At 37.3% G+C, this 23,727-nt stretch overlaps 1 protein-coding gene across 5 annotated transcripts in view; it reads right to left on the reverse strand.

Moving 5' to 3' along the window:
* The window catches only part of ARID1B (AT-rich interaction domain 1B), an 835,793-nt gene that overhangs the window by 746,594 nt on the left and 65,472 nt on the right, over positions 1-23,727 (reverse strand). For all 5 annotated transcript variants that reach the window (XM_075203385.1, XM_075203384.1, XM_075203383.1 and 2 more), the window contains exon 2: positions 12,166-12,360. In XM_075203385.1, coding sequence (XP_075059486.1) covers positions 12,166-12,360 — 195 coding nt within the window. The remainder of the gene's footprint in view (positions 1-12,165; positions 12,361-23,727) is intronic.

The following is a 23,727-nucleotide window of genomic DNA, read 5'->3' on the forward strand; positions in this document are numbered from 1 at the left end:
TCTAATAGGTGATCTCCCAAACTGGACACTTATCACTGCGTTTCCACACTGGTTAAAAATCACATCATGTAGAATATACTCCTAAATATAAGAAAAAATGCACATATTTAAGTTTTAATCACAACAAAAGAACACATTAAGATTATGGTTGCCTTACCTAAAATGTATTGTTTCAATAGGATAATAAAAAGAAATGTATCATATAAAAAGTTAGAATTCTTACCACTGTCAACTTGGCTAACAGGAGACGATTTTTACTTTATTTTTTTACCAAAACTTTTTATTTGCATTTGTCAAACAATAAACAAGGAGGAAACAATTCTCAGATAGGATACTAGAAAACACAGGACGTGAAACATATAGAATATTAATACTTAGGGAACATAGAAGAGTAGTCCACAAATAGGGATTCATGCACAGACTGTATTATTAAAATTATATCCATCTGGGAAATACTTGAGACTAATGAACAAAAAGCAAAATTAAACAAATAACCAATCAGAACAACTCAGCATAACAAGCTCGATAGATTGATATCAGTGTAATTGCGCCAAATACAATGAAGTGCTAAAAGCTAACAAACTATCTCAGGTAGTGTTTGCATACATAGTTCATCATTGGTGGTTTTATTTTATTATCAACATGAAAATAAAATAAACAGATGTACATAATCAGCATTAACAGTCCTGGAGCAAGTCCAATGTAAAATTATGGTGTTGTCCATACCCTTCAACAAAAAAAACACTGTCATAATTATCCATTCATATTTTCCCCATAGACTATTATCGATCATAACTAGAGTGTGACTTAGCCAATTATATCAGCAATGTGAAAACCAGGGCCAGCAGCCAATCACTGTGCCAGGTCAATGCATGCTTATGGATAATTTTCAATTATACAGCAATTAGCAAATTAAGGGAAAATCTCACTACTCATCTAAATATGTTGAAATTCCACATCAAAATGATCTCAAATAACCACAATGGCTTTGAATAAAAATACGGCTGGGTAGACTACATCTCTGCATATCACAAAACCAGACAAGATAACTAACACAAACCATCAATACCTATAAGAAATACTGAACTGACTGCTTAATTACTGAAAGCCTTGTATAAAAGTTTTAATGCTTTGTGTATTCCCCTCATTGTTGATATATATTATTCCATCTAACCTCAGTGGTGTTGCATGGGCAGTTTTAGGATATGTGACATGTATCTGTAGAGGCAGCCCTTTTGCTTATTGAGCCAATACAAATTACCAAGCTATCACCAGGTTCCAGTAGTTTTATAGGCTGTATTCTCATGAATATTGGCTTAGCCCATATCACCATTCCAGTAGAAGGACAAATTAACATATTTAAGAGATTGTAGTTTAGGTTTAAACCTCACCATCACTTCCATGACGACCATTCGCTTCTAGTTTGTCAAGTTTTACGTGAGACTCATTGAAGGTATGGGACAAAATGTGGGCAACCACTCAGGATACAAAAAGTAGAATTGCGCAGATGATACCCAAAAGTACATTTATTAGACACAAAAAACAATATATAAATAAAAATTTATTTAAACCTACTAAAATTAATAAAACCAATCAGCATGCATAGCACTGTTAAATATATAAAAAAAAATCCTGAAAATTCGTAGATAGAGAACTTATTGTATTTAGTACCAACCAAAACACAAATGATTATATCCTGTGTACATTCATCACAGGTAAATTCCTAGTAAGTAATAATATATTGATCATTCGATGTATCCATCCATTAAGGAATAGAAAGTGTGTAGGAAATAAATAGATATACAGTAAGCCAGTCTTGATTAGCTGACATCCGCGGGAAAATCGGGCATGAGTGGGATGGTGAAGCCCACACAACCCCAAAGACTAAGCCGCAGAAAAGTGCAGCAAAATAGTAAAGCTAATATTATGGAACCAGTTTCACTTAGATGACGTCGGTGGAAGAATCGGGCGTGAGTGGGATAGGAGACCTCACACACCCAGAAGCTTGAACGCAGATAAATCCAGCAAATATTGAAATAGTTCTGAACACTCAACCACTTGAAGAGTAACGATAGTATCTTTATTTCTTACTGCATCAGCAGCTCCTTAAGATCTGCAAGCTGAAATCTCTCCGTGGTGCACACCACTAGCTTGATCAGGACAAGTGTTCAGATAAATAAATGGTGATGATGATAGTTACACAAAGGTTCCTCTAGGAAATGTTCCTACTTGCAAACTCCACGCAAGTGATCAACGTAATGAATCAACAGAAGTGGTTGGTTGTTAATGTACATCTCCCCAAGTGCTCCAAATGCGACGCATTTCGTCTGTCATACAGACTTTGTCAAGTAATGTAACTTCCTTTCTAATGGACCACCTTTTTATAGAAAGATCCTCTCATTACCTAAATTGAAATCACGTGTCAAGTAAATTACCAAACTCTTAAAAAACACATGTGGATAATCAATGAGACCAAAGTCTCTAGAACATTTCATACAATATATAAAAACAAATAGATTGGTACACATCAGTATATTCTTTTGTACATATATAACTTTCAACATACTGAAACAGTATTTCTATATAGATGATCAGATACCATTGAACCAATAACCAATATAACATTTGTAAATAATAATAATAATACTAATAATGAAAAAATTATAAAATTAACAAGAAAATATAAAAATAATAAATAAAAAATAAATAATGAATAAAAAAAATAAAAAAAATCACAAAAATTAATATATAAATATATCACATGTATCTATGTGCGCACATGTGCACATAAAAAATAATTGCACATATAAATCGCACATATAAACAAAAAAAACCACAATATTATAATAACATTTAAAAGTACCAATCATTTAATTCCATTGACTCGTTCAGACCTTCTGGGTACAAAGTTTGCAATTTAAACATCCAAGATACTTCTTCCCTACACAATCCTTTGTATTTATCTCCTCCTCTTATAGTTCGTTCAAACTTTTCCACTCCAATTACCACCAAGCCCCTTGGGTCGCTATTATGATTTATTGAAAAATGTCTAGAGACACTATGAGCTAGATTTACTAAGCTGCGGGTTTAAAAAAGTGGGGATGTTGCCTATAGCAACCAATAAGATTCTAGCCTTCATTTATTTAGTACCTTCTACAAAATGACAGCTAAAATCTGATTGGTTGCTATAGGCAACATCCCCACTTTTTCAAACTCGCAGCTTAGTAAATCTAGCCCTATGACTCTGTAGACCCTTCAAGATATTTAACCTATGTTCCCTAAAATGACTCTTAAGCGAACGAGTAGTTCTGCCCACGTATTGGAGTCCACAAGGGCACTCCAACACATTGACCAGGTATGTCGTCTCACAATTTTAATAAAGTGTACAAAAATGCACAAAATTGGTCTCTGTTGCTTCTCTTTACAAATATACTCCTTGTCTAAGGTTGGAGGGGAGTACTGGTGTTCCAGAATGAGGAGGGAGAACAGGATTTAGTTTGAAAAGCGTTTGTTGGAGATTCTATATGTAAGCATATACCCAAAGGGGTTCTGAGAGAGAAGAATCACGGGTGAATGTCTGCAGTTTGCTGTTTAAACATCATTCACTAAGGACCATTTCACACTATATAGTTGTGGTGGACTTTATGTTCTTGTGTATACATATTACGCTATGCTCTCCTTTTTTATGTCTTTTATGTATATATTTATTCCATATGATGGTGATATCGAGTGTTATGCAGAAGAGAGAATCCCTCTATGAATAAGGTGTTCAATTGTGATTACCTAATAGACAGAAACGGAAGCGCAAGTGTAAGTACTATTTTTTATTTTAGTATTTATGCATTGTTTGAATTTTTGTGGAGATTCTTAAGTACATACACAGCTGCATACCCTAGTGAAGCGCCCGATAGAACCAATAATTACATTTAGATATATAATTCTAGAAATAACTTTACCAATGAATTCACAAGTCAGACACACATTTTTATTACATTCAAAGCAGCCTAATGGTTTTGGGGGTAACCAAGACTGAACCCTACCCTGTTCTTTTGTGTGTTTTTAATACACTAGGGGCCAATAGATTTTTTAAATTATTATTTTTCTTATACACTATTCTTGGTACTTTCTCCAGGACATTGCTCAATATAATGTCCTGATGTAAAATTCTTTAATTATTAGTTAAAATTCTCTTAATTGCATGTACTTGAAATTATATTTAAATATATACAAAAGAGAATTATCAGAATTCTTGTCTTGCTGAATTCTCTTTTTATTTTTATTGGGGACCAACATATCACAACGTTCTTGTTTGGAGGCAAAATCTTTTGCTTCACACACCAGATATTGTGGATAACCCCTCTCTAAAAAATCTGTCCGCATTTTCTCGGCTTGTAGAATAAAATCCTGTTCAACAGTACAATTGCGTCTAACGCTACATAGCTGTCCCTTTGGAATATTATGAATCCAAGGCTTATAATGTCCACTCTTATAATGTAGATATGTATTAGAATCTACAGGTTTATTATAGTTGGTGGACACAATTCTATTATTAACCTCGGTCCACTGTGAGAGTAATATCCAAAAAATTCACAGAAGAAAAGCTAAACTGCTGAGTAAATGATAAATTAAAAGAATTAGTATTTAAAAATGCAACAAATTCCGAAGCCAATTGGGAACCTCCTTCCCAAATAATAAACAAATCATCTATATAATGGCCATAGAGCACCAGGTTCGCCCCGAAAGGGCCACCCCAAATGAGGCGATCCTCCATCGCCCCCATATAAATGGGGCAAACCTGGTGCCCCTGGTCGTCTCCAATATCTCTAAATAATAAGTAGACTCAAACAAAAAATAATTATGAGTAAGTATAAACATAATCGCCTCAATAATAAAATCTAGATGTCTCCCAGAGATCTCACCTTTGTTTAACAATGCTTCCTTTAGCGCTTGAGTACCACTCTGATGAGGAATATGCGTATATAATGCCTGAACATCCAAGGTATGGAAACCTAAACCTGGACGCTATGTTATGTTTTGTATAAGATTTAAGACATGCATCGCGTTTCTTATATACGATCTCTGGGAGACAACACAACTCTGACGGAAATAATCAACATAATGTGATAAATTTGCAGTTAAAAACTCTATGCCAGAAATAATAGGACGCCCTGGTGGTGCAGTGACTGACTTATGAATATTTGGTAAATAATAAAAAACCGGTGTGATAGGGTGCTGTACAAAAAGAAAATTGTGAATATCTTTGGTTATTACTCCCTCAGCCATTCCCCAATCTAGCAGGGTACGAAAATCTCTTTGATAACTAATAGTTGGATCCTTACTAAGGCCTTGATAGAATCTAGTGTCCTCTATCTGTCTGAGAGCTTCTATAACATAATCATCTCTGTCAAGAATGACCACTCCTCCCCCCTCATAAGCGGGCTTAATTATGAGTGATCAATCATTCTGTAAAGTAATGAGAGCTTTCCTCTCCTGTAGAGACAAATTTCTTTTACCTAAATCTTTTTTAGAGGTTCTGCTACATAAAGTTTTAAATTCTTCCAATATGTTCTTATAGAACAACTGAATTGCTGGACTCCTATGGTTAACAGGATAAAACTCAGACTTAACTTTGAACTTACTTATTTCGTTCTTACTTATTAATATCAAAAAGGGTCTCAGAACCATGACTACTAGCACTTAAATCATTAATTTCTTTCCAAAGTACTTCTAAAATGTCAAGACCCCAAATATCTCCTACATCTAAACAAATTGGGGAACCGCCTTCTTTTTTAATTTTTTTTTGAGGCAAAATAACGCTGCCTACATAATGCTCTAACATATCTATTAATTTCTGAATATAGATTGAATAAATTTGGATTCACACTGGAAGCAAAAGTCATACCTTTTGATAAAAGTTGCAGTTGTCTATTCTCTAATATCTTCTTTGACAGATTAAATATACCCCTATCTACGAATGTTCAGGACTTTTTTCTATATTTAACAGTGCTATGCATGCTGATTGGTTTTATTATTTTTAGTAGTTTTAAAAAAAAAATTATTTAAATATTTTTTTTTGTGTCTAATAAATGTACTTTTGGGTATCATCTGCGCAATTCTGCTTTTTTGTATCAGTTTATTTTGTATACTGGAGGATTAACACTACCTCTTTTGAATTGCTGCAATTGATTCCTATTGGATATTATCATAATTAAGAACCAAATTAGAGCCAGATATTATTAAGCAGTGTTTTTCTGGTCCACCACTCAAATGTTTAAATTTCCCACATCAATTTATTTGCTTTCTATAGCTAAATTTACCACATTGGTTTGCTAAGGCAGCTTCTATGGTGGGACATCTATATAATAAAGATGGCCTTATGCCTTTAGAACAGATTAGGGCTCCATTCGATATACCAGCACAAGATTTCTATACATTTTTACAAGTGAGACATTGGATAAAATCATTGGACCTTCCCCAAGCCTCCTCAGAGGATATGGACCAGAATGACTTCTGGCCAAAATAGAGCTAGTATCTCGTTCTGGTATAAACTTCTTCTGTTAGCTCAGGAACAACCCAAGTCCCGTTCTCAATTGTTTTGGGAGCTGGACCTGGGTTTGGCTTATAGTACAACCCAACGGGAATCTCTTTTTTCTTCTATTTACCGTATATCACAATGCTTGAATCATACTGAAATGCCGTTTAAATGAATTAATAGGCTTTATTTAACCACAGCCCGTTTACATAAAATGTGGCATCACGTCTCAAAATTTTGTTGCCGAAAATGTGGGGGAATTGAAGATATTTTTCATATCTTTTGGTCTTGTCCTGTGGTGCAAGTTTTGTGGACCTATGTATTTGCACATATTAAAATTGTCATTCAGCAAAATATACCTATGCTACCAGAAGTGGTTCAATTTCAGTTGTTTCCATGTGACATTTCCGTCTCGGATAAATATGTTAGTGGTCACATTTGTATTTCTACGTGGGCTGTAATTGGACAGTCATGGACTTTTGCTTCTTATTCTACTTCCACTAGATCTGAGAATAGATAATGGTATAGTTGGTTAGCATTAGTTTCAGATCAGACTAGATCCTTGCAATATAGGGGCTGGCTAGAAATGGAACCTATTTAGTAGGGCAGTAGGGAAGTGGGATCTTTGGAAGTATTAAGTAAATGTTCTACATGGCCTTTGCATTATATTAGAAATTGTAATACACAAGGTTTCTTATTGTGTAACTCTTTTTTTTTTGGGGGGGGGGGGGGATTTTATTTTGCTTGTATTTGGATAATTGTTAAAAAATGTAATAAAAATTAATTTTAAAAATAAAAATAAATTGAGTGCAGAAAATAGATCACTTATTAGAGATACCCATCATCCTACATGGATTTCTAGAATATGGTTAGAACATAATATTTAGCAGATATTTCCAGCACTTTTAAAAAATTTTAATCACAGAGAAATTAAGAGATTTCACTTGCTATCCGGAACACGGCAATTCAACATACACATCAAGCTTCTTTCAATAAATTTGTTCCTTTGGACCAGTTTCCGCTTCCTTCAGTAATGTACGCATATATTAACTAGTCATGTAGACGACTCCAATCAATTTTTTAAGATGTGTCTAATAAGCCTCTTAAAAATTTCCATTGACTCTTCTATTTATATGCCACTTAACGCGGGGCATCATGAAATAACCAATTTGCCATTATGATTCCAATAACTTGAACTTGCAGTCCATTTTCCACCCATGCAAATGTTAGACTATAATTATCTGTATTATACACAATTTAATCCTTGTCTGTATTTTAACAAATACAAGGCATATTCTATTAACCATAATTGCTTATTAAAGGCCCATCAAAGAGCAAATGAAAGAACTATACTGAAAAAGGAAACAGAACTGCCTCTATATAGTGCATTGCTATTTAACTACATAAATATGCACCAAACTTTGGTTCCACATCCAACCTATCCATAGAAAGAGGAGACTAGTAGAAACACCCATAAACCACAAAATGAGTGTGCATGTATAAATAATCTCGCCTGCACAAGTCTAATCTTGGAAAAAATAAATACATATATTTTCAAATGTGTTCTAAGTCAATATAAACAGTTACCTGTTTCACCATCAAAGTATGAATGAATGAATGATTGAATGAATGAATGGACGAACGAACTGATTCTTCTGTGGAATGTACAGGTAATGTTAATTATCCAATTTAAATGTTTTATTTAGATCATTGCTTGCAATCAATTGAATGGTGCCATGTTAACTGTTTATATTGATTGAGTTTTTTAATGTTTAACAAATAATAATCAATATTGACCTACTTATTTTTACTTCTCTAAAGCAAGGTAGAAGAAAAAAAACCCAGAAACAAACAATTCCATACCTTAAGACTTAAAACAGTCCCAATTCACATTTCGTAAAAGGAGGCCTTACACAGAAATAGGCAGAGCTTAGCCAAGGAGGACATGATGGGATGCAAAGGGAGTATGTGTGGGTATGGGGCTTTTTTTGTCCCGATTTCGCCTGGATAAATTTTGAGAGGTGTGCCCATGTTTTTAAGCACTAATATAGTTAACTAAAAAGTTTTTCTTTTTATTTAGTCAGTTGGAATGACTATTATAGCTTTAGATTATCATCATAGGATTTAAACCATGAAAAATTGTTTTTTTAATTGAATCTATTGAATCACTGGACATCTGCGCTACTAATCCATCTTGGCTGCAGGAATTAGGTGTTACAATATTTTCCAGCTTAGTACTTTCACTTTTCTTCTGTGACTAAATTAATTTGAAGTCACTCAAATGCTTCTTATAAGTACCATTGATAGTCTAAAGGATGGTATTATTCTGCACCCACGTTATAGAAGATTTAAAGCATGGAATGGGTTAAGACTGATAATGCACCCTGGGTATTGGAGATACAGTAATGGGTAAATGGCATGAGAAATTTAAAACGGGATTAGTGTGCCTTTTAAACTGAATTAATCTAACAGGGTTACAAAGATGCATAATTATATATGAATTTGCACATAAAGGCTTTTTTGTTCTTTCCAGATAAGACTTTTTCCTACTAGTTCACCCCACAACCTCCATCTTTACCACTCCCCTACTGCTATTAGAAATACTTACTGTTCATACATTTGTATAAAGGAGAAAATATGAGAGGAAAATAGGGAGGTGTTACATCTACTGGAAATACCTTAGTCAGTATTAGCGCCGGCCTTCCCAGGGCGCGGAGTCTAACGGCCCTCCCGGTCTTCTCCAAGAACCGCCGCAAGGCAGGATGGTTTTAGCTGCCGGAGAACCGCAGGTCGAGACCCCCAGGTTAGCCTACTGACGTAAGGATAGAGTACTATGAGATGGACAGGCAAAATAGGGCATAGCAAGCAGGGTAAATTAGCAGAAGGTAACTGCACTAACCGTGATATCTTTCAGAATATAGTGAGATTTCAGATCTGTAGTGCTGGAGGAGTAAGGAGGAGAGTCCGTAGGTATAGCCGGGTCAGTACACAGGAATCAGCCGGATCAGCAGTGCCAGGGATGTAACAGAGAATAGTCAAAGGACAATAGCCAGGTCAGTACACAGGAATCAGCCGGATCAGCAGTGCCAGGGGGTTTGCAGAGAATAGCCAGAGGACAATAGCCGGGTTGGTTCACAGGAATAAGCAGGTGAACACAAGGAAGCACAAGGAGAGTGCAGGAACGAGGAAAGAATATGTTGCTCTGACACAGATATTGTGTCAGAGCGGCCAGAAATAGAAGATTTGAGCTCCCCGCCCATAGGTCATGTGACCGCCACCGGGACCACCCGGAAGCACAGTGCATCGGCAGCAGGTAAGGATTCCTAACAGGAGGAAGCAGAAGGGACCTCCAAGGACCACTTGGGGCTGCCTACTCTGTGAAAATAAACTTACCTCCTTCACAGCCCAGGACTTTGCCACTCACTTCAAATACAAAATCAAGCCCATTCGACAGGATATCCCCACGTACTATACCTCGAGCATCTTACAACCCTCAGTTCATTCTCCCCCATAACGGATGACGAAGTCTACCCTCATCTCACAGACTCATCACACAAACTGCCTCTTTAGCCCAACCAGCTTTGAAACTACTTGAGTAGCCTGCGGACAACCACCTATTGCATTTTCTACCGAGAAAGCCCTCCCAATAGTGATCAGCAATCTACTTACAGCAAAGTCTCCATAATCATCATCCTGGACTCTGCCACTTTCCAAACCCCTGATCACCCTCTTATCCTGCACATCCTTCACTTCATTGGCCTTTGTGATTGGTTCACTTCCTACTTATCCAACTGCTCCTTCAGTGTGACATGGTTCATCTCCCCTTTTCTTCTACTTCTTGTGACCGTTTCTCTGCTATCTTCATATGGCTGTCCCAACACCAAAAGCTGAAAATGTCCAAAACTGGGATAATTATCTTCCTTCCTCCTAGAGTCACCTCCTCCCCTAAAATCTCCATCCATATCACCACAATTTTCTCAGTTTCCTAAGCCTGCTGTCTTGATGTCAGACCTTGACTATACCATCTGCTTTACTTCTCACAACCAGTCTCTCACAGTCCTGTCACCTCCACCTTCAAAATATTACTAGGATGTACCCTTTTCTTAACCACAACGCAACCAAGAGCTTTATCCATTCTTCCATCACCATCCACCTAGACTACTGCAAATCTCTCCTTTTCCCATTTGCATTAACTATGTCTACATTGTTCCTCCTTGTATCTATGCTCAGTTTTGTGGAACACTGGAGCAAATTACAAAAATTGTGTACAAATAATAACAATAAATAAAAATATTGAGTTAATCAGAAATTTGTTTATCTAAAGAACATTAAAACAGACGGTACTTTCTTTAGAGCTGCATTTGGAAATGATGCGGTGTGTTAAGGGGTTGACTATAGGCACTGTTAGAAGGTCCATATATATGGGCAAGGGTACCATAATTAGGAATGTATCTACCTCACATGCACAAGTGTTGAGAAGTAGCAGTAATATACATGTGTGACAAGCGTTAGGGAATGCCAAATCTTGAATATCATCATCATCATCATCATCATTTATTTATATAGCGCCACTAATTCCGCAGCGCTGTCATTCACATCAGTCCCTGCCCCATTGGAGCTTACAGTCTAAATTCCCTAATATAGACACACGCTCAGACACAGACAGACAGAGAGGGAGACAGAGAGAGACTAGGGTCAATTTTTGATAGCAGCCAATTAATCTACCAGAATGTTTTTGGAGTGTGGGAGGAAACCGGAGCACCCGGAGGAAACCCACGCAAACACAGGGAGAACATACAAACTCCACACAGATAAGGCCATGGTCGGGAATCAAACTCATGACCTCAGTGCTGTGAGGCAGAAGTGCTAACCACTAGGCCACTGTGCTGCCCAATATCTTTATTTTTACTGAGTAAAGATATCATCACAATGCTAAATTTAAGAAAACATATAAAAGGGAAATTATGATGTGTCCATTTCCTCAATTGTGGTCTTACTACTGACTGGATGAATTTATTGCCAAATGAGACAGCTTATTTTCAATACGCTACTTTATGTCATGAAAGCGGATAGGACCTTCCTTTTGCAACAATTATCTATTTATAGACCTTATAATATCAACACTACTAGCAAAAAGAAAGAAAACATATTTTCACAAACAATTACCATTCGTTTAAAATATCTCCAAGTGTAAAACATAAGCTTATAGCACGAGATCTGGGAAAAAAATTGTACAATACTTCATAAGTTAACAGACATTCATATTCTTTCATAGTGGTGTTTCTGGGCAACCTCCATTCTAAACAAAATGCCATTATAAACAAGCTGCCATTATCATCTTTAAAAAGCCAGGATATTATTTTAGACAGGTCACATAAGTCTTTAATACACCCTTGCATTCCGCAAGTCTATTAAAGAAAGAAAACACATTAATCCTTCGCCAACATCGCAAACAGAACTGAACGAATAAAACATTCCTGTAAAAAAAAGTAACATTTCTAGAGCCCTCAGAAGTACGTAAGTGAATAGGTCAAAGTATGTAAAAATCACTCACAGTAACACACAGAGTATATATAAATATATATTTAGACTTATACCCCCCTCTCAAGAAATAAATATATAAAGCCACAAACCTGTTGCTGTGCATACTGTAATCCTCCCATTGCACCGTGAGTACGTTCCTGCATTGCCATTGGATATCTTTGTGGAACTGAAGGTCCGTATGACTGGCCAATATAAGGACTGCTTTGCTGTGTCTGCGAGTAAGGATTATTGCCAATTCCATAAACCGGTGGCCTCTTCATTAGCATTGGATCCATTGTACTACCCTGTTGTCAAACAAAAACATCATCTAAATTTAAATTAAAGCCAACTTTTGGAGGTTTGAGAGGCATTAGAATAGAAGATTGCTAGTGGTTACTTTACCATATGTGCATGGATATAAAGACCTATTGGTGAACAAAAAGAGGAGAGTACTAGAACAGTAAACCTAAACAAGTGTAAATTATATGGCAAGCCACTCAATTTTAAAAATGCAAAGTAGAGTACATGTATTAAACATTTTTTACCCATTCAAGGTATTTTCTCAGGACACAAAAAGCACAGAGAACATAACTTATATACCCCAATATGAACAAACATAAGTCATACTTGCCTATTCTCCCAGAATTTCGGGAGTCCTCCTGGGCTCCCGAAAGAGTAGGCAAACCTGCCGGACTCTGTAAAATGCCGAAAATCATGGCAATGAATAGTGAGGGTATTCAATAACTTGAATTTCCGTATTTTGTGGTAGGGGCGGGGCTATAGTGACGTAATAACATTGCCACGCCCCCTCCTACCTTCTGTCACATGATCTGTACTCCGATCTCCCAGAGTACAGATTTAAAAAGTAGGCAAATATGACATAAGTTAAGCTGTCTGGGCTAATTTATTGCATTTGCTACTATGGCAACTGTGTACCGCACCCACAGGTCACATGTAGGCTGCAATATATATATTTTTAAACTGCATTAGAAAAGTGACAGCTATACTGTAGATTGTTGCCATGGCTTACAGAATATCTGTAACATTTATCTGTGTTACAGGATTACCTTCTAGGTAAATTATAAGTTAACCTTGCAGAGCAGTACTTGTGCTTCATCTCAGTAAAAAAAATATACTTGTCTTGTCATAAGAAATAATATTACCCATGCAGCCCCAGAAGTGTATTAGAATGTCCATCATTGTCCTGGACAATACACAAATCAGCAGTGTTTCAACCTTGCTACAGAATCTTTGTACACTCATGCACAATAGTCCACAACTAACAAACCAGCTTTTAAACATTATGAAAACAGCAACACCACCAATGGTGGCTGGAACATTAGGCAAGAAATTGGCCACAAAGATCTGACTTACTCTTCAACATGCAACATCTATTAGGTAGATGATATTGGCAAACTGTTCGCATTCGATGCCAATTGTAAAGAATGGCTAGTTTAAATATGTTCTACAACAAAGATGACACTTGTTTACAAACAGATCATATTAGACAGGAATCTTACATGTGTTCTAAATTTAGTGATGAACGCTTTTACTATCATTAATATAGGATTGACGTTGAAAAATTGAAAAATTTAAATATATTTTTAACACCCCACAAAGTTTATTCTAATAGAAAACAACAAATATTTTAAACAAAAAAATTCAATAATTTTCACCTTATATTTATGTAATTTAGCCTGTATGATCTAAAAAAAAAGACAGCTTAAAAACGCAACCAACAGAAAGAAAAAAAATAAAATAAATAAATGTATGTTTCGATTAAAAAGGAGGTTTATACTCTTTATAGCAACTGTGTATATGCAGTGTCATTTTTGCAAAAAAAGAAACCACATAAAAACACATAATAAAAACAAAGTTTAAAAGAAAAAAAAAAAATCATTAAGAGTACATGTAATTTTAACATATTATAGTTGTATAGAGCTAACATGTCTAGAGTAATGTACATAAAATTGAGATGTTATAGGTACATGCAACTTAAATAGAATATTGAAAAAAGAAACTTTATCTTAATGTCTTGTATAAAACATACTTTCCTTCATTTCAATAATTACTGTTTTTTGCTTCCATAGAACGTTGTAGAAGTGAGCACTTAGATGAAAAAGACTGTTCAAAGCTCTGCTGTGTAGCACTAAATACATATAATTTTAAAAAGTTGCCTTGTATGTTTCTGTATAACAAGCCCCAGTTCTGAAGCATGCAGGTGGTTAGAATTCTTACAAAATATACCACAACAGGACATAGTGCATAATGAATGCTCAAAATGCACTGCACACAAAAAAAAACTGCACACAAAAAGCTCCTATTGGCTAAAGTAGACAATGTGATTTGAGTTGCTCACTTCGATGAATGTTTTGTACTCTCTCCATGGCTATTCTGTATGCAGCACTTTACAAAATAAATTGGATTGAGATGTACACATACTGTAGCTTTAGAATCTCAAACACTTTTTACCCAAGCAGCAAATACTCAAGTAATGTTAGTATAAGTACAGTCAACTCCAGAAATGTTGCCAACCGACAAGAAATTGCCTAAATAATCATATAAAGTAAATACATATAATGATTCAAATATTCCACACATTTTAGGAGAATCTGCTGACCATTTATCACTCCTACAAAAGTGTTATTTTATTTTAAGAGCAGTGAATTCTTTCAAAACCATATGGGGCAAAATTACTGACATCCCTAACGAATATTTTAAATAACACCAAAGTAATTAGCATTTTAGTACAAAAAACACTGTCTTTTTACAGCTCTTGGAACTCCATTGTTGGCTATGACCATTCCCTGTTCCACTTGGATATAAATATGAGGTTATACACATGTAAAATCCCTTTGTCATCCATCAACATGGCTAAAATGAAAAAGCTGGCAACTCAAATGAAACAGAATGTTGTGGACCCGTCTAGGAAATGGTTATAAAAAATTAGTAGTCAATTGAAATTACCATTAAGCACAAATCAGAAAGATAATAAAAACAAAGCAGTAAAAGCAACAGTTGAAAGTTTGCCAGGAAAAGGACTCCAGAATCCCCACCTACAGCGAGGAGGATGGTAAGAGTGGTAATGACAAACCCTAAGATTAGTTACAGAACTGGACAGTATAGTTGAATCTTGAGGTTTTAAAATTACAAAAGTCACTGTCCGATATCACCTCCAAGATCACTGGGTACATCAAGCTGCAATTTTTTCAACAATTTCAAGTCACTGAAAATCACTTGAGATCATTGGTGATTTTATGTGCAAAGTCTCCATATGTATTAACCTGGGATTTTGACAATTCAAAATCCAAACTCCAGTGATTTGTGTCGATGTTAAAACACCTATTCCACCGGTGGTTTAGTCAAACTCGCCAAAGATTAAATAGAAACTTGCCCAAGATTGAACAGAAACTGAAATTCACCTGCGATTGAACAGAAAAAACCCAAAACGCATGTTGTTTGAGCTATCTGGCCAACATTAACATAAGAGGAGATAAAATATAAGTTTTAAATATGAGGGTAATCATGATTTCTTGTTTAGAGGGGCAAAAGTGATTATTAATTATCTTACGGGGGGGCAAATAAATTTATGAATAAATTGGTGGGACAAGTTTCATTAATGATTATATGTAAGGGAACATACTTTATTTAAAGTATGTAGCTGTGGCACTACAAGTGATAGCATGCACAACTATGTACTTTAAATGATGTCCCCATCTGTAAATATTTAGTGTCGCCACATCATAAACAATATAATTATTGCCCTACTGGCAATGAAATGGTAAGCCACTATAATATAATAAAATAAAATTCCCCTTACATATAATCATTAATAAAATTTGGCCCACTAATTTATTCATAAAATCATTTGGCCCCCATAAAGGTAAATAACAATCATTTTTGCCCCTCTAAAAAAGAAATCATGATTAAAGATAAATTTGTATTGCGGTTCCTGTTATATTAAATTGGGCAGCAATGTAAAAGTGATGTGTTTGCAAATTTTGCCTATCCAAAGCAGTGTGTTGTATCTGGCAATTTTCACATCAAACTCAAACGAGTCTGCAAAATTGCAACTTCATACATATGGCGACTTGCATTGATAGAGTGGCAAAACGTCGGGATTGTGATTTGTGGCAATTTTGGGAATGGCGGGTTTGAAAAAAAAATACTGACGATTTTCTATCAACTCACACTTTAATACATCGGCGAGTTTAAACTCGCCCGAGAAAATTGCTTAAAATGCCAAATTGCAGCTTGATACATATACCCCTAGAAGTTTTCTGAATGAGTTTCACAAAAGAAGCCTTTCCTAACAGCAAGACACAAAGGGGCATATTTAATTGGCCACGTTACTGTTAAAAGTAACACAGCCTGCGCATTATAACCGTTACAGCGTAATTATCGTTATTACGGTAGTTCTAACGCCGGCTTTTTACTCTAAGCCAGGCTAAAACTACTGTAATAACGGTAATAGTTTTAGCGAGCGGTACTTTGGGGGAATTGAATTCCCCCCAAAATGCAGCGTCTGAACCTTGCAAAATGTCACTGGAACAATATATGGAATCGTGTGATGTGGTCAGAGGAGGCAAACTTTTTGGCCATGTAAACCATTATCATGTTTGGAGAAGACTACATACAAAGAAAGCACCTGATGTCCACTATCAAATATGGTGGTTGATCATTGATGCTTTGTGGCTGTTGTTTTGCTGCTAGAGGTCCAAAGGCTCTTGTGAAAAACAATGGCATAATAATTTCCATTCTATACCAGGACGTTTTAGGACAAAATTTGTCTGCCACTGCCAGGAGGCTGACACTCTGTCGTTGGTGAACCTTTCAGCAAGATAATGACCCCAAAGATGCATAAAAATGGTTGCAGAAACACAAAATCAAACGTCTGCCTCATTTTTCAGATTTGAATCCAATTGAAAACCTGTGGTGTGTATTGAAGAGGACAGTCCACAAGTGACGACCTAACGATCAAGAAACTGGAAATGTTCTGCATGGCAGAGTTTTCCAACCTTGTTAAGCATTAAAAAAAGCGGCTAGGTGCGGTTATTACTAAATAAAGGCTTTTTTTTTGTTACAAAACACAGTGGAAAAATAAAAACTATGCAGGTTACCACTTTGTATATGCCCAAAAAAACACTCTTTGAATGTGTGGTTTATTTCATATATTGATTTGAGCTCATATCCATGAAGGGTGCCAATAATGCTGAAGACGATTGTATAAACAGTGATTTATGATATCATCATTTGAGTGTTCATTGGGAATAAGGAATAATGCACATCCTACTCTAAATTATTACGAATATTAAGTCATTTCTGACTTCAGTTATTTATATAAATATATGGTCATAGAACTGTTTGGTGACTAATAAATTTATATTACAAAATGGGGTTTTCAGGTATGTTTTATCTTTCAGTTAAAAGGGACAGACCTACTCACCAAATATAAAACTATATTTTACATATATAGTATATATATATATATACTAGCTCACCCACCTTTAAAGTAAAAATCCCATGAAAAAAATTTTTTTTTTTTTTTTTTTATAACATAAATCACGGTGGCAGTTTATAAGAGGATTGTTGGTATTTACCATTTGTCCTTTGTTTGTTTCTTAAGGATGCGATTACTTTAAGTTTATCCTGCTACAATTCTGCTCTCTCCCACCCTTAAGTCTCTCATTACCTCCCAATCTTCTATGTGTTCTTGCTGCTTTAAACATCACAAAAATGAATTGCTTAAAGGCCACATCTACAACCCTGAGCCATAAGTCACACTATATGCACTACATGGCCAAAAGTATATGGATAACCTAGTTAGTTTGTGTGTTTACTCATTTCAGCCACACCATTGTTAAAAGATGCATAAAATCAAGCATACTACTATGCAATATCAATAGTCAAACATTACTACAGTATAATGGGTCATACTGAAGAGCTCAGTGACGTTCAAAGTGGCACTGTCATAAGATGCCAAATTTCCAACAAGTTATAAAGTAAAATTTATGTAGTAATACATCAGAGGTCCCCAATAACCAAGTAATGAGACCACAAATGATTTAAAAGCATGGAGTCTAAGATCTGAATAAATTTCCCTCCCAAGGTAGAAAACAAGTACCTTTAGAGGGGTATTCAATTGTCAGCGAGATTTTTTTAAGCAATTTTAACGCTATTTTTTTTTTTTATCATTTTCGAGCTGGTTAACTTTACCCACAATTCAATTCCATTTTTTACGCTACTTTTTTTTTCATGAAACGGTCCTCTCGTGTTCCAGTAGAACGTCTATTGAAAGTATAGGGTCTGCGAGAGGCATGCGCGTTAAAAGCTATTCAATTGTTTTTTAACGCGGCGGGGAAAACTGGAAACTATGCTGTTTTATCTCGCACCTCTCTGGGATGTGTTAAAAATAAAAACCCTCCGAAAAGTATTTGAAATCATGTAATAATGTGGAAAAAAAGTTAAACTTATGTTTATCAGTAATATCTAACTTGTGTAAGTTGATTTTCTTGTGAAAAAATAATGAAATAAAATAAAATAAAAAAAATAAAAATAAAATAAAAAATAAAATAAATAAAATCACTAATTTTATATATTTATGTATGTTTTTGGTACAAATATGAATGTAGTAATGTGTTTTGACATGGGATAGATGATTGTATGGTAAAAAAAAATTCAATTAAAAAATATGCTAAAGAAAGTACTGTAATGTAGATATTGTCAATGTGTAATGGAATCTAATGTATGGAAATGTATGCAAAACCTTTTTTGTGTGTTATACATGACCGCGTTAAAAATCCCCTACACTCCCCTAAAATCTTTAATGCGCGGGGACAGCGTTCCCTCTTTTTCAATTGAATTGCACAAGTTTTCCTTGCGGCGCTAACTTAAAACAGTCGCTATTGCCGTCAAAAATCCGCAGGAGATTTTTATTTTTTTTACGAGGCGGGGAAAAAAAACCTCGCTAACAATTGAATACCCCACCCCCTACTTAGGGTAAACATTCCGCTGAAGAGTTCATTGTTTGACAAAGAGACAAAAAATTTTTAACAGTATTTTTCTTCCCAAAAAACAAGTATTGACATAGAAAACATACATTCCTTAATGGAAGCACATTGTAAATGCAATGAGATGTGGCTATAAATGAATTTAAACATGCACTTTCATATGAGTGTAAACAAGATAACAACTTCCTGTTTTGTCACAGATGCATTATTAAACCAACACAGATTTAATGTAAATGCATATCAAACACATGCATATACACTATACACACATTTCACCATAAAGGAGGGCATGATAATGCAGATACCCTACACATAGGCAATAAAATTTCCCAAAGTTTTAGTTCCCCTTCAAAATATATTACAACTGGAAAGTAGGGGTGTGCACCGCCCACTTTTCCTGTTTTGGGTTTTGGGTTCTGATTACCTTGAGGTTTTGGGTTCGAATGGGTTTTGCCAAAACACCCCACTCAAAGTTTTGGTTCTGATTTTGGGTTTTGGGTTCTGATTTTGTTTTTTAAAAGCATAAAAAGTGCTAAAATCAATTTTTTGGGATTTTTTTTTCACTCCTACGCTATTATTAACCTCAATAACATTAGTTTCCACTAATTTCCAGTCTATTCTGTACACCTCACACCTCACAATATTGTTATTAGGCCAAAAGGTTGCACCGAGGTAGCTGGATGACTAAGCTAAGCAACACAAGTGGGCGGCACAAACACGTGGCCCATCTAGGAGTGGCACTGTAGTGGCAGACAGGATGGCAGTTTGAAAAACTAGGCCCCAAAGAGCACAAAATGCCAAAAAAAGAGGTGCAAGATGGAATTGTCCTTGGGCCCTCCCACCCACCCTTATGTTGGTGAAATAGGACATACGCACTTTAACAAACCAAACATTTCAGCGACAGGGCCTACAAAACTGTGGCTGAATTGATTGGTTCGTTTGGACCCCCACAAAACGAGCTGGCAAAGAAAAAAAGAGGTGCAAGATGGAATTGTCCTTGGGCCCTCCCACCCACCCTTATGTTGCCTTTTTTTCCTGCCAGTAAAAGTAAGGACCGTCTGACATGTCTTCTTGGATGGTGTCAGCAAAGTAATCCTCCACCATTTTTTCAATGGTGACAGCATCCAATGCAGCGACAGTAGACATGTCTGCAATGGTTGGCAGGTCCTTCAGTCCGGACCAGATGTTCTCTGTATCCCCGCCAGCGGGTCGTTTATGAAATCTCAGCTGTTTCCTTGCAGCCACAGGTGTGGAAGAAAATGAAGGAGGAGCTGTTGGCATGTCATGGTCCTCTTCAGATGACAATCTCCTGACCAGCAGGTCTTTGCACCGCTGTAGAATTGTGTCCGCCGGAAACAGAGACACAACATACGCTTTAAACCGAGGATCGAGCACGGTGGCCAGAATGTGTTCCTCTGACTTTAAAAGAGTGACCACCCTCGGATCCTGGCAAAGCGTACGAAGGGCTTCATCCACAAGAGCTACATGCTTTGTGGAATCGCAATGGTTTACCAGCTCCTCCCTCACTTTCTCCAGCTGCTTCTGCAACAGCCTGATCAGGGGAATCACCTGACTCAAGCTGGCAGTGCCGGAACTGACTTCTCGTGTGGCAAGTTCAAACGGCTGGAGAACCTTGCACAACATGGAAATCAGTCTCCACTGCGCTTGACTAAGGCGCATCCCCACTCCTTTGCCTATGTCGTAGATGGCTGTGTAGGCTTGAATGGCCTATTGCTGCAACTCCATCCTCTGCAGCATATAGAGGGTGGAGTTCCAGCGCGTCACAACCTCTTGTTTGAGGTGATGGCAGGGCAGGTTCAGGCTTTTCTGATGTTGCTCGAGTCTGCGGTAGGCAGTGGCAGAATGCCAAAAGTGTCCAGCAATTTTGACCACTGCAAGCATATCCTGCACACCCCTGTCACTTTTCAGGTAATGCTGCACCACCAAATTTATTGTATGGGCAAAACATGGCACGTGCTGGAAATTGCCCATATGTAATGCCCGCACAATGTTAATGGCGTTGTCCGACACCACAAATCCCCAGGAGAGTGTAAGTGGGGTAAGCCACTGCGAAATGATTTCCCTCAGTTTCTCGAAGAGGTTGACAGCGTTGTGCCTCTTACTGAAACCGGTGATACACAACGTTGCCTGCCTTGGAACGAGCAGGCGTTTCGGAGATGCTGCTACTGATGCAGCTGCTGCTGCGGAAGGCGATGAATCTACCCAGTGGGCTGTCACAGTCATATAGTCCTTAGTTTGCCCTGAACCACTTATCCACATGTCAGTGGTTAAATGGACAGTGGGTACAACCGCATTTTTCAGAGCACTGAGGACACTTTTCGTACTTCTCTGTACATCCCGGGTATCGCCTGCCTAGTGAAGTGGAATCTCGACGGGATTTGGTACCGGGGACACAATACCTCCATCAACCGTCTAAATCCCACTCCACTGATGACAGACACCGGACGCACGTCTAACACCAACATAGCTGTTAAGGACGCAGTTATCCGCTTTGCCATAGGATGACTAGTGTCGTACTTCGTGCTCATGGCAAACGACTGTTGTACGGTCAATTGTTTAGTGAAAGACGTAGCTGTCTTACGACTTCCCCTCTGGGAAGATGACCGACTACCAGCAGCAACAGCAGCAGCGGCAGTAGTAGGCGTAGTGCTGCAGGATCCTCCGGAAGAATCTCGGATTGAAGAGGACTCCGTCATGCCGGTGACATGGTCTGCAGGACTATCTCCAATCGAGATCGAGGAGGAAATTGACGAGGAGGGTGTTGCTGGTGTGGATAGAACAGGACCAAGGGATTTAGGTGTCCCTGGACTGCTGACGGTCCTAGCCACAGTTCCTGAACTAAACACAGAATTATGAAGGTTCTTCAGGTGACATATAAGGGAGGATGTCTCTAGGTGGCAAAGAGCTTTACCCCTGCTTATTTGAGCTTTACATAAGGTACATATGGCAATACATTTGTTGTCCGGATTGGGATAAAAATAATTCCAGAATAAGAGGTGGATTTCTTGGTCTTCTGGCCAGGCATGACAATGTGCTTTTTCATCCCATGGACAACTGTTTCCCCCCCTGGTGCCTCATTTATGATAACCACATCAGCATCCTCCTCGTCAAGTTCCTCCTCAGCGCCAGCTACATCAATATCCTCCTCCTGGTGTACAACATTGACACCTTCATTATCCAAATCTGTAACTGAACTGTGGGTGACCCTTCCAGCATATGCAGAGGGCGTGCTGCAAATGGTGGAAGGAGCCACCTCTTCCCGCAACCACCAACACCCTTGGACTCGCCTTGGGGATTTGTGATGACATCTCTTTAGAAGGCAGAGTTGTTTGCTGTGTTGTTGATGACAGCTTAATGCTCTTAAATTTTTTAGAGGGGGGGAGGAGGAGGGCTTAGATCCTTGGGTGAAGCTGAACCACTAGTCATGAACACGGGTCAGGGCCTAAGCCGTTCCTTGCCACTCCGTGTCGTAAATGGCATATTGGCAAGTTTACGTTTCTCCTCAGATGATTTAAATTTATTTTTTTGCTAATTTTAGTGAACTTTGGGTTTTTGGATTTTACATGCCCTCTACTATGAGATTGGGCATCAGCCTTGGCAGACGACGTTGATGGCATTTCATCGTCTATGTCATGACTAGTGGCAGCAGCTTCAGCATTAGGAGGAAGTGGTTCTTGATCTTTCCCTACTTTATCCTTCAAATTTTTGTACTCCATTATATGCAGCACAAGAGAGCGTACCCCTAAACCACACACACCCGTCAAAGGCTTTAGTACCACTGGACTGATGTTATATTGCAGTACCAATTCATTTATACTGCAGGAACAGTGAACGTAGTTATATATTGCAGTACAAATTCCTTTATACTGCAGGAACAGTGAACGTAGTTATATATTGCAGTACTAATTCTTTTATACTGCAGGAACAGTGAACATAGTTATATATTGCAGTACAAATTCCTTTATACTGCAGGAACAGTGAACATAGTTATATATTGCAGTACTAATTATTTTATACTACAGGAACAGTGAACATAGTTATATATTGCAGTACAAATTCTTTTATACTGCAGGAACAGTGAACGTAGTTATATATTGCAGTACAAATTCCTTTATACTGCAGGAACAGTGAACGTAGTTATATATTGCAGTACTAATTATTTTATACTGCAGGAACAGTGAACGTAGTTATATATTGCAGTACAAATTCCTTTATACTGCAGGAACAGTGAACGTAGTTATATATTGCAGTACTAATTCTTTTATACTGCAGGAACAGTGAACGTAGTTAGATTGCAGTACCAATTTTTTTCGACTGCAGGAACAGTGAACGTTGTTAAATTGCAGTACCAATTTTTTTAGACTGCAGTAACAGTGAACGTTGATATATAGCAGTACCAATGGACTTAGCAGGACACAGCACCACTGGACTCAGCAGGACAGAGCACAGGACACAGCACCACTGGACTCAGCAAGACACAGCACCACTGGACTCAGCAGGACAGAGCACAGGACAAAGCACCACTGGACTCAGCAGGACAGAGCACAGGACACAGCACGACTGCACTAACCAGTACAGAACCACAGGAATGACCAGGACACCACTAACAAAACACAACCTCCCGCTTCCCTGATCAATGCC

The sequence above is a fragment of the Mixophyes fleayi genome, chromosome 3 (genome assembly GCF_038048845.1).
Source record: "Mixophyes fleayi isolate aMixFle1 chromosome 3, aMixFle1.hap1, whole genome shotgun sequence".
Taxonomy (NCBI): Eukaryota; Metazoa; Chordata; class Amphibia; order Anura; family Limnodynastidae; genus Mixophyes; species Mixophyes fleayi.